The sequence below is a fragment of the Acanthopagrus latus genome, chromosome 3 (genome assembly GCF_904848185.1).
Source record: "Acanthopagrus latus isolate v.2019 chromosome 3, fAcaLat1.1, whole genome shotgun sequence".
NCBI lineage: Eukaryota > Metazoa > Chordata > Actinopteri > Spariformes > Sparidae > Acanthopagrus > Acanthopagrus latus.
Window position 1 is genome coordinate 4,447,930 of NC_051041.1, and position 17,572 is coordinate 4,465,501.

The window sequence follows — 17,572 nt, forward strand, 5'->3', positions numbered from 1 at the left end:
CCACACCAAATTATCCAGCATTTACCAAACATAATCCCCAGGATCCTGCATGTGTGTGTAAGGAAATTGAAAGGAAGTAAGCTATGGGAGGTGCAGCACTCACCGCCTGGAGTGTGTTCTTAGCGAGGGTGAGTTTCTCCTCACAGTCCAGAGCCATGTTCTGGATCTTATTGGCCCTCTGAAGCAGCAGCTCTAGCCTGAAAACACACACACACACAGATATATAGAGGTTAAAACAGCATGTCCTTGAAAGTCACACTTGATGTGAAATTGACCACAAGGAGTTGCATCAGCATTTTTCATGTAATTATTCGCATCCTGCTGAAAGTAGATGTTTGAATGGATTTGTGTGCATGTGTGTGTATCAGTGTGTGTGTTTGTACCTCTCCACAGCTGGCCGTAGAGCCTTCTCTCTCTCCAGCATCTCCAGGATGAGTTTGCCCCACTCCTCCTCGAGGTCATTGGGGTGGAGGCCCGGAGGCAGCTTAATACGACCAAACTCTATCCACACCTGGACACACACACGGTGAGTATATATTTAACATCCCATCATGCTTCAGTGGAAGTGTACACACACTGTAAAACGCTAACAGACTCCATTAAAATCCCCCATTACATCAGAGTTATAATCATGAGTGATCACACCACAGACCAACACTCTGGTAACATCAGCTGAGCGAGGATAAAGGAGTGTGTTTGTGTTCAATCAAACAATCTGCTGCATTGATAACAGCAGATCGGAGGAAAAGACTTCGCCTCAGGGAACAAAATGTATGACTCAACTCCCAAAAATCGCACAGATAACAAAACTGCTCTCACAGACATACTGCTCGTCCCCCTGAGCTGAACCCCATGATTCACAATAAGCTCTGCACATGGTGCCAAATGTTGGTCACCTTCCCCTCAGACTCTACACTCTGTTCTCCTTTATTCCATTCATGGTCTTCTCTGTCCTCCCGCTGTTCATTTCTCACCTCCAGCAGTTTGTAGAGGTGTTCGATGTGACCTTTCTCGATCTCCTTCGCAGGGATCTCCGTTTCTTTGAAATGGACGTACTCATTGTAAAGTGCCTAAGGGAGGAGAAACAGAAGTTACTGATGAGTGCTGTGGGGTCAATATTATCTCAGGCTTTGTTTAAGGTCAAACACTGCATCAATACGTATCATCAGAGGGTAAGCTTTGTAATCACAGCCTCTCTCTCTGGGCGGTCATTAGTCAGTTTCTCAACTGTCAAGCTACGTATTTGACTGCTTCGTTTTTATCTTCCTCCTCCTTTCCTCTCGGCCTTTAGACATCCTGTCAGCCATTGTAGCGCTCACAGCAGCATCCTTTCTCACATTATTGTGCTCTCCCTTTTTCAACACCATGCCTCTTCCCTACAAATTAATTCCTTTTAATCTGAATTCTTCACCTCGCTCGCCTCCCATCTCAGTATACGGTTGTTCATTTAATCAAACCCGTCACCTCCTCCCCTCCCTCCATCCCTGTATATGTTCTCTAAAGGTTCAACAGAAATTGCTCTGTCAGTTCTCTTTCTCCCTGGCTGCTTGTTGTTTAAACTGAAGACAGAAGCTGACAAAACACAAATGGATTTAATTCTCACCCTTTTAAAGAGAGTATTCATGTTGCTTTGAAATCATTTAGATTACAATGCCTCGGATAATACACCTATCTCTCTCTGTTACTAATTTCAGAGGATTTAGTGTTGAACTCGCGCTATTATCCAGGGTTATGGTCCTTCAAACTTACTACAAAAGAAGGAGTTGCTATCTACCCTGAAGCGTTCTCTTCCCCCCTTTCTTTCGTCTCTTTTTCAACACAAACTCTAATAATTTAAAAGAGATGAAGCAGAAACTGCATGCAGATGATGTGAAAATAAATGGCTTCAAAGTAAAATTCTGTATCAAACCAATTTCGGGGTCTCACCTTGAGTTCCACAGGATTTTGTGGGAAGTTCTTGTTGGCCATGAGGGCCGTATGCTGGCGGCTCCACTGGAGCAGAGAGGAGAACCTGGACTGGTACTCTGACCAGCGCTGGTCCACCTCCTGATGATGAAGGAGAGAGGAGGAGGAGATGGAGGAGGATAAGCCTTGTGATTAGTCAATGGGAAATCAAATATTATGATTCACAGACTTTGATGAATACAATTTACCAACAACGGCTTCATTTTACTAAAGTCATTTATAATAGATGACTACAGGACTATGAAATTGCATAATTATTTGAAAGTTCCACATCATTACTCAAGAAGTTGCACACTTGAATAGCAAACAGAAAAGAGAATAATACATTTCTGCTGAGAACTTAAAAAAAAAGAAATGATGAAAGGAAAAAACTAATTAAAAAGAATTTCAAAAATGAAAAATAAGTGAAGCAACCATGACAAATGATATGAATACAAATACATAATTTGCTTTGAAGAACAACACAAAAGCATCAATGTGACAATCTTTACTGAGGATGCATGTGTGCTGAAGGAATACAGTCAAAGTCAAAAGTGAAAGATGCAACATCTATAATGAGCTCAAACCTAAACATGTGACATACATTTGCAGCGATGCCCTCTCCACCCTCAGGGATCTTGGGGAAGGCATCATAGATGGAAGAGACGTAGGTGATGACTGACTTCTCATCTGGTGATGGAACATCAACGTCTGAAGAGAAAGAAGGCAGGAAATTAAATAAAGAGAACTGAAAACCTTGTGATGATCTCCAAATCAACACCTTTTGGCCTGAATTAAACCAACCATGAATAGAAATGTCAAACTCAAAATACAAAGATATTAAAAAAAAAATAGCCACACTCGCTTTACAACCAGGAGCATCAGTTAAACAGAATTAGAGTATTTACATCTAGGCAGAATATAGGAAGCTAGAGCTGAAGGCTAGAGCGGTAAAAATAACTATTTACTAGTCAGTCATCAGTCATGGCTGCAACGTACTAATGTTGACACACTTCCAAAATAAATGCTGGAAACAAGAGAACAACAACTTCATGAGTAGCATACATAATGTGTAGTTGCTGACTTCTTTTATTAGAAATCTGTGGACATGAGCTGCATTAGACAAATCTCAGTTGTTTGTTGATATTATGTATTATCTCCTAACGACAGTCAGAAATTGAGCCACAGTGTTTCCCTGAATGCAGTTGGTCAGTTTGTTTATTCAGAATAACAGTCTCACCCTCAGCGTCCAGCAGCCTCGTCACCCCTAGTGACTCAGCGATCTCGAAGGCCTGCTCGAGGTTTTCCCGGTTACTCTGCCGTGACAACGTCTCCATGTCAATCAGGTCTGGCCTGGAAATCACACACAGATGGAACGTGTTAGTGCACCTTCTTCTTCTAAAATAACCATTAAGAAATGTATTAAACACGCCTGGATCACTATTTTGTTGTCTCATCTTGAGCAGATTTGAGCCTATGTTTTTCTGAGTACCATTCAAGCATTATCTCAATCTCAAACAGTTTAACTCAGTTTGTGTCACTGAGAAGGATGATCAACTATTGCCACCATCTACTGTGAAAAAAATCCAGTAACTCCATTCTGAATTCAGACTTTATAACCACTGACTACTTTAAAAGGTTTCCCTGCTGTCCATCCTGTTACCTGTATCTGTGCAGCAGAGCGTTGAACATGCGTCCATCGCTCCAGGATGAGGTGAAGTTGACACAGCGGAGGCCGGGATAGCCTTCTGTTGCCTGCTGGCTCCATATTAACAGCTTCTCTTTGGCAGTGAGGTCGCCTGACTCGCCGCTCACATAAATCTCTGAAATCTGGAGGGAACAGGGAGACAGAGCGGGGGTTACTACTGGGATTCACCATTTCTCCTCAAAAAGGTGAAAACAGAAAATGATATTTTCTAAAGTCCACAATTCTGAGGCTATATTGCAGAATCCATCATGGTACAAAATCACAGGAATTCAGCTTATGCTTAAAAGATCCCCCTGCATCTTGTATTAATATCTTGAGGCATCTCTGCAGCAGTCTCATCATACCAATACACAATAGAATAAAACCAGCTTTACTCTCACATAAAGTCCCCATTACAGAACCGCAGCCACAATGAGTCAGCAGAAACAACCGCCTGCTGTGAATATATGAGACGCTGGAGAGGTTTTAGTCACTTTGATTCAAGCTGTCGTCTCCCTCCGAACCTCTCATTCATTTTCTGTATCCGAATGGTTTTATGTGTTTCAATATTAACGTGTCTGTTTTTCCCAATTTTCATTCTCGCTCCATCATCTCCAGTCTAGCCTGCTCATTAGCTCGTGTGCCCCCACCCACCCCAACACTTTGCCTCCTCTCCTTCATCTCCTTCTGTCTCGTGCCTCCCCCCTTCCCCAGCCCCGATCTGTCTCTTCAGTTTTTCTTTCTCTTTCATCTGTTCTGCCTCAGATGCTGATCAATCTGCTCTGCCTTCTCATCCTCTGCCTCCTCTGAAGTCAGTCCTAGTTGAATCATTTCCCCTTGATTTTTCATTGATCTTATATTGAACACCAGAGATCGGGTCGTATGTACCACAAATAGTATTGATTTTGCATTATCAGTCAGATTTTAGGAGTAGGCTTTGCACAGCTCCTGAGAGCACTTTAGGCACATGCAGTCCATGTTTACCAAAGGCCTAAAGAGAAACTTCCATGGAGACAGATACTGTACCAATGTGTTCTGACCACTTAAGCCATTTTTCCTCAGCGTCCTTCTTCCTCTCAATTTGCCCTGTTAAGGTCCCACTGTCCACGGTGACAAAGGCAGAGTGATGTACATGTTGTCACTGTCAGTGCTTGGCTGCTGTTCTTGTCATCAGTATTCTTCTGCCATCCCTTACTGTCCTACACTCCTCCCTCTCTCACTGTCTTCCTGTCTCTGTCTCTCTCCCTGCGGCTGATATAGAGCAGTATGAAAGTCCGGTGCGTGCCAGGAGACTGCAGCAACAGCCAAAAAGACACGGAGGGGGAGGGAGAGGAGCGAGGAAGGGAAAATAGATGAGAAAGAGTCCAAGGCCAGCCACGAAGGAGAGGGGGTAACTTGCAACTGCATAAAGTTACAAGTTTCTCATGAACCAGACCAAACTAGACAGAAAAAATGTCAGATGTACCAGTATGTTATCCAGCGCTAAAGAATGCTTACAGGCAACCTGAAAAACCAACAGCCATTACCGACACAGTCATCCACCATAAAGTGTGTATTATAACAAGCAGGTCAGCATCTCTTTCTGCGTCTCACTGAGAACACATATTAAAAGGCAAAAAAGGAAGTTGTAGCTTGAATGGGAATCTTCAAATGCGTTTTCCTGCAGAGCTCTGTCTCTCTGTATGCATCCACAACCTCCTTTGCAGGGAAGCACAGAGCTGTAATCCTCCATCTGAATATTGATAGAGCTTTTTGTGTGAGGGCTGCATCTGCACAGAGAACCTACACTCCCACTGCAACAGTATCTCATCCGGCACTTACTGTTGTGCATGTCTGCCGTTCATTTGTTCAGAATATGTATATATACAGTACATATTAATCTCACTCTCTAGGAGCTGTCTTGAAGGTTCTCCGATTTTGACAGCAGAATGAAATATTCTAAACACAGGGTTCAGTTTGTCAGGAGCTTTTGACTGTATCTCACTGCCAACTTCAAAGAACAGATTCTTCAGTGAAAAGGAGCTCATTATCATATGACCAAAGTACAGAACTTTGATCAGTTTCATTTGATGGGAGAGGCTATAAGGAACAGACAAATGCTCTGTGAAATAATGTGAACCTTGAATTTAAAGATGTACATATTTCTACAGTCAAACAAGAACCTCTGTGTGCTCTGTTTCAAACTGTACAAGTTGTCTACTTTAAGGAAACTGAAAACTGTCAATTGTAATGCTGTATTATTGAAACAACTGACTAGCAGACTAGTTTAATAACCTGTGTAGTTATATTAGCTTATAGGGTATTCAACTAGTACGTACAGCCCAAAACAAACAGTAAAGGCCTGCAGGTCCTGACACACCAAGCCAACAATTTCACCCACTGAACTCTCGATTCAAACCTATTACATTAGCAAGACTGCTGTCAAAAATGCTGCTTGATCATAGAATCAGTTTGTATATTGGCAGAGAGGCATTTCCTTTCACACAGGCTCAGAGTATACAAGCTTGTTGGCCACCAGCTGTGGTATTTGCTAGTTTGTTGATGGGAGCTTGGTGTGTCAAGGCCAGCAACGATACACTGCTTTCTGTCTAAAGCGCCCCACGAATTCCATCCTTGGTTGTTCACACATCCACTCACATACCAATGAAACAGCCATCGGGAGCAATTTGAGGTTCAGCATCTTGCCCAAGGGCACCACAATGTGTAGCCGAGGGATTCGGGGGATCCAAACACTGATGTTCCGATTTTGGACAACCTGCTCTCTCTCCTGAGCCACAGCTGTCCCTGTTTTAGTAACACGTAATTAAGTCTACCTGAGGACACTGTTTACTTTTATTTACTAATGACTCCCAACACAACAGATGTCTAACAGCTGTCTCTCTGTCTTGTAGTTCTCGACTAGACAGCCAGGACTTGTGGAGACTACAAGATTAGTAGCACAACAAGACTTCCTGCCTGAACGAATGCATATGTGACAAGGTGAAAAATCCCTGTGTATTTTTACAGGAAGAATAAGAATAATTTTCACCAAGTAGAATTTACAGCAAGCAAAGACCACACACTCACATGGCAAGATGAGGTTAATGTCAGCAACACAGGCGTTAAGGGTTGTGTGTGTTCTGTAACCACAATGTATGGATTCATACAGTATACATATCACATAGTGTGCAGGTGTGTGCGTGTTTGAAGTCATGGTGTTACTGTAAGTCTTAACACCTATCTATGCAAAGCTGCTGGATGTATTGCATCCACATGTGATGTGTAAGCATATGTGTGCATGTACCTGTCTGATTCAGCCACTGGATTATAATTATAACACAAAGTGAACAGAACCATACAAAATGTGTTTGAGATCAGAGAAGTGGCAGCAGCATTCAGTGCAGCCATGATTCAGTCACAAACATCCACGATCCACTGGGGGCACCCTAAGGGCTCTGGACCAGGCCTCTTTTAGAAACATGGCCTCTTTGAAGTTTGTAGGGAGAGGAGGGGGAGGGTTGGACGGGGGAGATAACAGTGATGGGAGAATGGAGGGTGGACAGGAAGAGAAGATTAAAGAGGGTTTAATTGTTGCTTAACAAAAAGTATCTCTGTAAAAACTGGCTCCAAGTGCTTAAACAAAAGGATGGATGGATGAAGGATGGATAGACAGTGATGGATAGATAGCTCCAGACATAGTTGGACGGGTACACGGATAAAAATATGAATGGTGGGTTTAATGTGTGGTAGGAATCCCCTTGAGGCTCAGCGAATCAGCCGTCTCACTGATAAATGCGCATTTCAAATCCCTTTTTATGCAGAGAAGGGCGTCTCACAAACCAACATACAAAGGGCAGCTGCACTTTAGACCGAACACAGAGGCATCCTGACACATCCACACATCCCACTCTCAACACAAGAACACACACAAGACAGCAGTATTGATCATTACTGCCCGTTTAAAATCCCTCTTAAGCAGGGAACCCTGGGGATCTACAGTATCACTGTTAGTGCATTCTCATGACTCAGCAACTGTGCATCAAGTGAGACATGCAGCACTAAACACAAGATGACATGATGTCAGCTGCTGTACAGCTTTTATAATGTGGAGGGGAACTGAACTAACTGTGGCAGCTATCGTGAACAGCGCCTGTTCATCGCCTGCATCACTGCAGTGGCTGCAGCAGCCTTTTCATTTTCAAGGTGAAGCAGGGCTGAAGAGCTGCAACCTAGCACACAAACTCCCTCTCAGATTATTTCAAGTGAGCCCCAAACATTTTCTACAACCTCAGTGTGAACACCTCCTGTGCAAAGAAGAAGAAGGGCCACAATCTTGTAGTAATGATTAACTCAGTCATGCTCTAAAGTCAAAACCCTACATATTCATCGTCTTAGAAGCCTCTGTCATCTCTGACTGAACGCTGATGGGTTAATTTCTCACTAATTGTTATAAATTGACAAAAAGAGAGAGCAAGAAATAATATACTCTTGTAGTTTGACATTTACAATTCAATAGATATCAACAAGAATAAAAATAGCTTGGTTGGGAGTCACATGGCAATGCAGCATAGCTGTTTGTTTTTATTCAAAAGGGCTTGAAGATAGATTTTCCTTTTAAATGTAATAATTAAATAAAGTAATGGAAAATGTAATGGCAATCCATCTCACTCTTCTATTTTACCCCCAAGTAACCTTTTTCAAGCAAACCCACCAGAGTGAGACAAACACAGACAGAAGAACATAGTTATACTGTGTGTGTGAATTGGTAGAAAATTACAAGTTTGAGTTTGGAACAAGAGGACACCCTGTCATTTGAAGCAATGACCTTTTTCTCACACACACGAACACCCGGTCTGTCTGTCTCTCACACTCTGACAGATGTCAGGAGTGGATGAGTTTGTGTTGTTTGAGGAAAATAAGCCAGGGTAGGAGACGCCTGAGAAGAAAAGGAGGGAGGGAGGGAAGAAGGATACTGGGGAGGACGGATGGAGAAGCAGTCTGTGCTGCGTTGATTAGACTCTGGGGACAAAGACAGAGAGAATGGAGAGAGGCATAGTGCCTTTCAAGAGCTGATAACATACACACATATAACCCTTCATGACCACAAACATGGTGCACAAATGACAACAAAGGCACCCTTCAAAAAGCCACACTCAAACCAATTGTTTCGACTTGTGTGCCGGTCTGTACCACTTTAAAACACTGGTTTGAAAAATGGGATCCAGAGACCTCCACGTTTACAAGCTGCATGACAAAATCAAGACTACACAAAACATCACTACAGTTATAATTTTCCTGCAACTTAAATGGTTAAGCAGAAGAATAACTTGTAAATTAAAATTTTCTTTATTCTCACTGCTCAAACATAATTTAAATCCTATGGAACAAAGTCTTTTAAGAATTGTAGTCAGTTGCTACTGCTGGATATTTCTGGAGTCCTAAAAGTGATTAGTGAGTGATTATCAGTGATTATCTGTCTAGGAGCAGGAGAGGAATAATACTGCAGACGTCCAGAGTAGAGCAGTAACTAACAATTACTTCCACTGCGGATTAATCTGCCAAATATTTGAGTCTATACGAAACTCAGAAGATTGTACAAAATGTGCTCCTGTACCTCTGAGCGCTTAACCTAATGTTCCCACCCTAACCCTAATCAATCTCACTCCTCATCCCTCAACCTAATCAAACCAACCAATCAGAGGCGGCATGGAGCAGGTCATGGCAAGAAAAGCAGAACATGTTAGTGGCCCAGGGTTTGGGAATCTCTGGATTAATAAAACAATCATAGTAAAACTCTTCAAGACAGAAGACAGATTTGATGCATGGACACAGGATAGGCTTAGAGATAAGTAGAAAGTGTACCTGTGGCAGGTATTTTACAGTCGCCTGTGTCTGCACTGACAGGGGACTCTCCATCATGGAGTCCAGTCTCTCTGAGGAGCTACTGGTCAGCCCTCCCCAGTCTGTCTGACTGGGAGTTGTGCCCGCTGTTTCTGGAGAAGTCAGTGGCAGGTCACTGGCGTATCCTGACTCTAACAGAGAAGACTGCTCTAGAGCACGACCTGGAGTATCCAAGTTAAATCCCTTGACAAGCATAGTCTCCTGAGTCCGCATTTGGTTAGAGGACATAGGAAAATCCACTGCAGACGTGCCAGCTCTACTTTTGTCCACTTCCAACAGTTGGACTTTGAGAATATTCCCTGTGACTGGAGAAGGGGCATTTGGCTCTCTGTACACATCTACCTCACTGTCACTTTCACCCCTCCACACCGGAGATCCAAAATCACTGGGGTACACTGTCCTCACCACGCACAGTTTACCATCCACCTCACGGATATGGACCACACCTTTGCGCTCTCTCCCTGAAGGTGTCCTGTCCACTCGTAAAGTTCCTTCTGGACCTCCTTTTACCCCATCATCCACCTTTTCCTCTCTCTCCAGCCTCCCCTTGTCCCTTTTCTCCTTCTTTTGTCGGAGTATCCAAGGTTTCTCTAGGACCCCTTGGACTTTCTCCCTAACACGGCACACTCTCCCTCCACCTGGAGTGGTGCTGCCCAGGGCTGGAGCCGTGTTGACTGGTGTGGTGGTTGTGGTTTGGCTTGGGATGCTGGAGACATCTATGATGGCACTAACAGTGTCTTCCTCCCCTGGAAGGCAAAAAACCCCTCTCCAGGCTGGGCTGGGCTTGGGGGACACTTCAAGTAGTCTGCTGCCTAAAAGCCCCCCTACATTGGCACTCAGTGAGCCAGGGGAAAGGGTATTGCTGTGTATATTAGTTTTGGAATGAATCAACTTGCTGTCAGGCACTGTTATGAGAGTCTGAGCTCTGCTGCTAAAATCTGAGTCTGCTGTTTCTATCACGGTAACCTTTTCGTCATCATCTTCCTCCTCCTCCTCTCTTTCATCTGGCTCATGGCTTCTTCGTCGCTCGGAGTCCTCCAGGTCTGACTCTCCTTTCCTGTTCTTCTTGCCCTTGTGCTTACGTCTGAAACGGAGGCGCTTCTTTGGTGAAAGCGGAGGGGCTCCTCTGAGTTGCCCCTCCTGAGGAGGCCGGACACAACCCATGGAGTTCCCCATGTTTTTGATGGTGACAGAGAACAGTGTGTAAAAATAAAATCACAACAAATACAGGCGATTAATCCATCAGAAATTCAAAATTATTGTTCATTTAGTTATGAACATTTATTCCAGTTGATTCAGAGCAAAGTCCCATCCATACAAAACAAAAACACTCGAGAGAAAATGTTCAGATTGGCTGGCAAGTGACTGACGGCTCCATTGTTAATCTGACACCTGTGAGCAGTGTGAAGTTAGGAAGAGCAGGTTTCTTTCCATTTTCCATTGCACCATCTTAAATACAACCCAGTGAATAAGAAGATGGATGGTAGGAGCTGTCACAAGAAAGAGGGAACGTCTCCTCAGGCAGTTATTGGTTCAGTCACGATGCTGATGTATCCCAGCTCCCCCTTGTCCTTCCTTTTTCCTTCACCTCACCTGACTTGGATTCAGGCAGTGCCAGCCCTGCTCTCTCCAAGGGCCCTGCTCTTTAACAGTGTTTGTAAATGTGCAGGCAGCCGGCTGCTTTTCCTTGATCCCAGAAGACTTGTGGTTGCAGTCAAGGACACGAGGACACAGTTATATCAGCAGAGCCGCATGTGGGAGGAAAATAAATTCGTTTAGGGTCAGGTGTCTGATTTATCACCAGGCTTTTGACAGGTGAGTGCTTACCTGGTATAAGGCAGTGTGTCAGGCAGGATAATGAGTGTGGGAGAGACAAAAATATAGTGCAGTCCAGTGTTATTCAGCCCATTAATGAAGCACCAGCTGCTTCACACACACACACTGCATGTGTCTGTGCGTGACATGAGAATGAAGTGTGAAAGTCTGGGTGTGTGCAGTACGTACTGCAGGATTTCTGAGAGTGCTGGAATCAGAAACTGTCTCAACTAACTTCTCTATTCAATGCCATAATTCCCTTGGAGATGGGAGGTGACTACTACTCAGTTTGAGAAAAACAATGCCATTGTCTGCTACAATTCCATTCACATTGAGTTTCCTCCTTCAATTCTCGATAAACCACAGACAAAGCGATGTTTAGATCCGTTGTCAGTTCCTGGTGCCGGTGTAATCCAAGAGCTCCATCTACACGCAGATCTAACAGCTATCTAAGGTCATGAATTAATGATACCTCCCTCCTGCTGTGGTAATGTTATTGCAGTGCAAGAGGAGAGAAGTAAGATCTGTGATGCAAGTTGGCCACAAAACAGAGATCAGTAGGAATCCTATCTGTCACGCTGCTCGTAGTGGAAGTAGTATTAACGGTGATGCTATCAATACGTCCTGTAGTAACAGCGAGCTTGGTGTCTCATTCTGCCGAGGCAGCACAGTATCCAGATTGGTTGTGGGTGAGAGATAGTGTGCAGTCAGCCAATGCTGCCACAGATTGCTAAAAGATTCAGCCAATACTCTGACAGCTTGTTAAATACTCAATCAGAGCATCGGCTTCCCGCCCCAAAGCTTCTCCCTGTCATCCTCCTACGATTTATCCTGCTCATTGAGCTTTTGTCTCATGTGATTTGTCAATCCTTCCAGCTTGTGTGTGTTCCCACTCTTAAGGGACTGCTGTTGTCAATATCTTGGAATCCAAAATCACTGTCATTAATTTCTCCCATTTATCGGATTTGCAGGAGAGTTCACAGTCTTTACAATGATCACTTACGGCAGCCAGATACCTGTGGAATCAACTTTTTGTAGTCCAGAGACCAACAAAATGCAGCTGTGTGCCTTAGTAGGGTGCCGGTATGAATATGGAGGCAGCTGAGCCCAGACAGACTCCACCTTAAGCTCCCCAGACAGCTTAGCATAACATGCCTCTCTCCAGGATACCAGTATTCCCCCCACCTCAATGTCAGACTCCCTGAGGACCAGAGTTGGCGAAGAAATGTGTTGCAGTACTGTCCAATCATAAACCTCCTGTGTCCTGCTGTCAGTCTGCCAGTAACTCATGCAAGCTTCCCCTTCATCAGGTGGTGCAGTGCGACGATGCAACAGCCTCACAAAATCCAGAGTTTGCAGGAGGTGGGGGTACTTAGCCTATATCCTATGTTGAAACACAGCAAGCTGGAGAAAAAGACTCATGCTCTTTCTCCTCTCTTGTGCCTTTTTTGTGTCTTAATAACTCAGCATGTCCCCTAGATCTGATCAAGAGGAGGCATCTGGGGTAGGAGCTAGACTCTGAGGCAGAGGAGGAGGAGTGGTAGAAGAAGCTGGTCCTCTGTCGACTTAGCTCGGGTCTCGTCAAGATCCAGTTCGAGTAGCAGACCTACTTAAGGTACGGATGTGTATCTGGAACAGAGCCAAAGGGATTCAGTGTCCAGTGAAGGGCAGTCCCGAACTCCACACAGCACAGCGGCAGAGGTAAGGACGAGAGGGTCCGCACTCCATGTCCCCTTAAATAACAAAGACGTGCATAGAGTAAAAACAGGAACACAGGGCGTCTCCAGCTGAAAGCAAGCCGTGGCTCCGTCAGACAAGCATGGCTGGATTGATCCGATTGATACGGTAGGGGCTTGAGAAACGGCAAGTGTGTGGCAGTCCAGGAGAGAGTCTGAGTGTGTGTGTGAGCCTGCGAGGTTGGGCGGTCCCCTGGTCAGCTGTGTGATCCCTTCTGCATACGTGTCCACGAGTGTGTCTTGTCCTGCTGTGCGTTTGTGTTTTGAGGCCTGCTGATCGGGCGAAGCCAGGAGCTCCAGTGACAGCAGGCAGCCTGGACTCGTCTCTCCCTCGGCTGGCTTCACTCCTCTGCTGTATCCCTTGCACGCAGACGCCGGCAGAGGGAGAGAAAAGCTTTTATCTCCCGGCTGCTGCAGCTTCACACTCTCTTCTGCTCAATCCCTCACTCTCTCAATCCACCCCTCCCTTCTTGGATCCCTCCTCCTATCCGCTTCCTCGTTACTCCTGCCTCTCTCTGTCTCTGTCTCTCTCTCTCTCTCTCTCTCGCTTGGCTGTTAGTGAGCAGTTTTCTATGCCACAAACACACACATGCACACACACACACACACACACACTTGACCCAAAAGTGTCCCTGAATGACAGCCCGCAACAGGGACGGGCAGAAAACAGCAAGAAGAAATCAAATCAAAATCAGACTGTTGCATCTCTGCAACATAAATCAGAAGCGCTTAAGCACTTCAGTCTGTTTTGGTCTCACTCTCTTTCCATCTCTTCCCTTCAATCCTGTCCATCAAGCTACAGGTTATGAAAGGCTCTGGGGTTAAAAGGAGAGGAGCAGGGAGATGGAGGGAGAGATGAAAGAGATTTGAAGGAATTAAGACAGAGTTGAAAAGGAAAGGAGGAAGAAAATCAGGAAGGGATGATGGAGGCTGCATCAAGAAAGCATCAAGAGCATAAACATAGGAAACAGCACATATGTGTATGACACACACAACTTATTGCAGAAAAAAAGATATGGGTCAATAGAAATGAGACACTTTTCTATAAGCTGAGCTTTCAATACCACTGGCTGTATCAGATCCCTGCAGGCAACATTTTTATTGGCAACATATAATTTGCAGGATTTCTGCATCAGGGGGATGAGCAACCTGGATTTTACCAATCCACTGGATTAGCCTAAAATAGTCCTTTTCTATCTGATTACTGAAAAACAGAAAACGGTGAGTGCTATACTGAAATGAGTATTAATGGATGGATTCATTGTTTAAATCATTTATGTCATTATATAAATTGTATATTTGGGTTTTGGGCTGTTCACAGAAAACAAATAATCCCAGGACAGAAGATTTTATCCATGTGTCCTACACATGAAGGCATACTTATTTCACAGGATGTAAAAAAACAGAGCACATGTCGAGCTCATGCATACTTGGTATCCTGTACACAAGCAGCATGGCTATAACACTGCAGCAGAAGGGAATTCATCACTGGGTGGCACCAACACTGCAGATATATGAACTCATGATACTTTGCATATGCAGTAAAGTGGCTAATGTATGGCGAATGTTTTCACTGAGACAGATATGGATGGAGACCACTAACAGGCGGCGCTCTCAAGTGGTTGAAAAGCAAAGCTAATCCATCTTCACTCATTAACCGAAAAGCACATGAGAACACTCCACACCAACACACATGGAAAGGACTGAACCAATGGGAGAAAAGCACTAATCAAGTCCCAGAGGCTTTTATCCCTTCAGTGTGGCTACACGTCATCATGAGCTGTCGTAATCAGATGGCAACCTTCATCTGAACCACTGCATGCTGGACCTTCAGAAGACCTTTGATCATATGTTTAGCAGCTCTTTAGTCAATAATTTCACTGAAGCAGTTATTTATCTTGAGATTTTAATTATCATAATTCAGGCTCCATCTGAAAACAGTATAGCTTTAAAAGGCTGAGTCTTTAAATTCTTTAATCCCACAACTATTCTGGAGGGAACATTTAAAAAAAAGTCACGCAATTCTGACCATTTCGGAAAAATGAATTACTTCAAAAAGCATACTTCACTATGGCGCTGCATGTAGATCTTTCTGGCTTCTTCAAGCACTTGAGCATTATTTAGGAGTTAACTAAGCTCTGGATGTATGCTTAAACACCTGCACTGTCTTGGCATAGTGGTACAGTGGAGAACAACATTCACTTAAAGGAATTGAATCACTTTAAAATGGGCATCTGCACTACTACTGTCTACACAAAATCAGTCTGGACCGACACAGATGGTGATTGATTGATGCACTGCAGGGTTAAATTACTACAAGGAACAACAGCAATAAAGTGACTCCACCAGATGATTCTGCCTTGAAGCAGCTCAGTGAAACAGTAATGAATTTCTTCACCAGACCAGAAATGAAATCACAAGTAATTGGCAGTGACGTACAGCTAGTTTATCCATTCACAGTCAGACACAGTGCAGCAGGAGGAGGGCCCACAAACAGGACGTCTCACACTGGGATAAGTATACTGAGCTGGTGCCACCTAGTGGTTTGACTGAGTAACTGCAGTCATGGTCAACTAGGGAGCAGCTGAACAATTAAGGACAAGTAATAAGATTGATTCATTTCTATCATAGAAAGTGGGTGAAAACAGACAATCATCAGAGCTGTAGTAGTATTTGACATTTACACTATGTGCCATTCAGGTTTGATCCCCAATTATGATGAAAATGTAAAATCAATAATGATATTAATCAAAACATGGTAATGTTTTGAACTGTGGAACCTAGAAAAGTCGATAGAAAGCTGTCTGTATGATTCTACAAGCAAAATTAAAGCTACGAAAGCTACGGTCACCATCCTGCAAAAAAGATTAAGGTTTCACTATATCTGCAGGAGATATACGGAGAAAAAAACCCTGTGTTTAAAGCTCTTTGGCTTGAGCAGGATTGCTGAGGAGGCAGGCTGTCAGAGCCAGCTGACAGAGTGATATGCCACTGAGCAGCCACCTCATCTGTAACTTTATGTGCCAGTGAAATAATGACTAACAACAGTCATAACCCAAATGAAAAATGATAGCTCACTGAGTAAGCTGCTATAATTAGCTGATGTGCTGAGTCACTCATTGGCACATACATGTCCTGGTCACAAAGACCTGCAGGCTTGTTTCCAGAAATGGCTTCTTCATCATCATGAACATCAGACCACAGCGGCCGGTGGGACTGATGTGGAAATTATAGATTTCTCCACTGATTTGGGTCACATATTTCAGTAACAGTGGATATTTGTGTCACATTGACATTGAGTGAAATATGGCAAATAAAACTGCAGTGGCTGCAGGATTAACTCTGCAGCTTTCTGCTGTAATGCACCGTATAACTGAAAGATTTGTGTAAACGCATAATCTTAATCTTCATAGTCATGTTGTGACAAAAATCTTGAGTATTGCACTAAAAGCAGTTCTTTTCAAAGATTTTCAACAATGAGTGTTAATATGTGTGCAAGAGATGACAGTCAATACAGTATCATTTGGAGCACATGTTGCTGATACAACATGATGCATTTCCAGTAATAATCACTGAACTGCAACCCACTGCAGGGACACAGAGCTCTGTGTGACTGGAGTTTCTCACTGCAGCTCTAATGTAAAACTGTCGTCATCTTCTGAACTCAGTGAACTCTGGAAACTACAAAACTATTTGCTGCTCTGCAGGCCAATCCCCTCTTTCCACTTATTCTTTTTTCCATCTTTGATTTCCCTCCAGAACTTGTGCAGCTTGTTTCCGCCCTCGTCCTGTCCATCAACTTTGGGCTAGCAAGACTTCCTCCTGCATCACGTCTTCCCTCCACCTTTCTCTCTCTCTGTAACACCATGTTCTGCTGAGTCATGCCCACTGAAACGGTTGCCAGGGTGTCATGCACTACTGTTTCCATAGCAACCAGCTAGTAGTGTCACCTTGTTGAGGGTCACATCGCAGCACGGGCTAGTGGTCAACCATTGCAATAACAACTGTTTCATGACCTTATCAGAAATCATTGGGACTAAAAAGCAGTCTGTTCCAGCAACACATCATAGGGGAGAAAATGAGAAGCTGAGGAAGTTTTGGTCTTTTTTAAAAGTCTTGCTATTAAGTTGCTTTTGTCTGTTACATAGCTGTCACGTGTGACTCGGACACAGCGGTGATGTGAGACCCGCTGTAATGATTTCAACAGAGTACAACCCTGTCTGCAGGCTACAGCCATCCAGGAACACCAAAAAGAAAACACAACAGTTCAAATGACTAACTGCAGAATAAACACACTGCACTTCAGACAACACTTAATTCCTAGTATTAATAACACAGTATTTAGACATTTTTCTTCATTTAGAACCTGCAGCTGAAAGCCATCAAAGTCTCTGACAATTTTTTTTCTTTCGTCTTTTACTGTGTAGCACTTTTACCCACTGTTTGTATACAGCTTTAGATTAACCCCTGATCCATATGGATGGTACAATACAGTATATATCTTGTCTGA

The 17,572-nt window shown here is 43.8% G+C and overlaps 1 protein-coding gene across 24 annotated transcripts in view; it reads right to left on the reverse strand.

Moving 5' to 3' along the window:
- The window catches only part of macf1a (microtubule actin crosslinking factor 1a), a 218,798-nt gene that overhangs the window by 97,475 nt on the left and 103,751 nt on the right, over positions 1-17,572 (reverse strand). For 12 of the 24 annotated variants that reach the window (XM_037092901.1, XM_037092900.1, XM_037092894.1 and 9 more), the window contains 7 exons: positions 3,608-3,774; positions 3,185-3,297; positions 2,549-2,655; positions 1,927-2,046; positions 975-1,070; positions 384-511; positions 104-197 (listed from right to left, as the gene is read on the reverse strand). In XM_037092901.1, the coding sequence (XP_036948796.1) occupies positions 104-197; positions 384-511; positions 975-1,070; positions 1,927-2,046; positions 2,549-2,655; positions 3,185-3,297; positions 3,608-3,774 (825 nt within the window). Of the gene's footprint in view, positions 1-103; positions 198-383; positions 512-974; positions 1,071-1,926; positions 2,047-2,548; positions 2,656-3,184; positions 3,298-3,607; positions 3,775-9,472; positions 11,020-17,572 lie in introns of those variants that run through there. The other 12 variants (XM_037092891.1, XM_037092890.1, XM_037092882.1 and 9 more) reach the window with 3 other exon arrangements.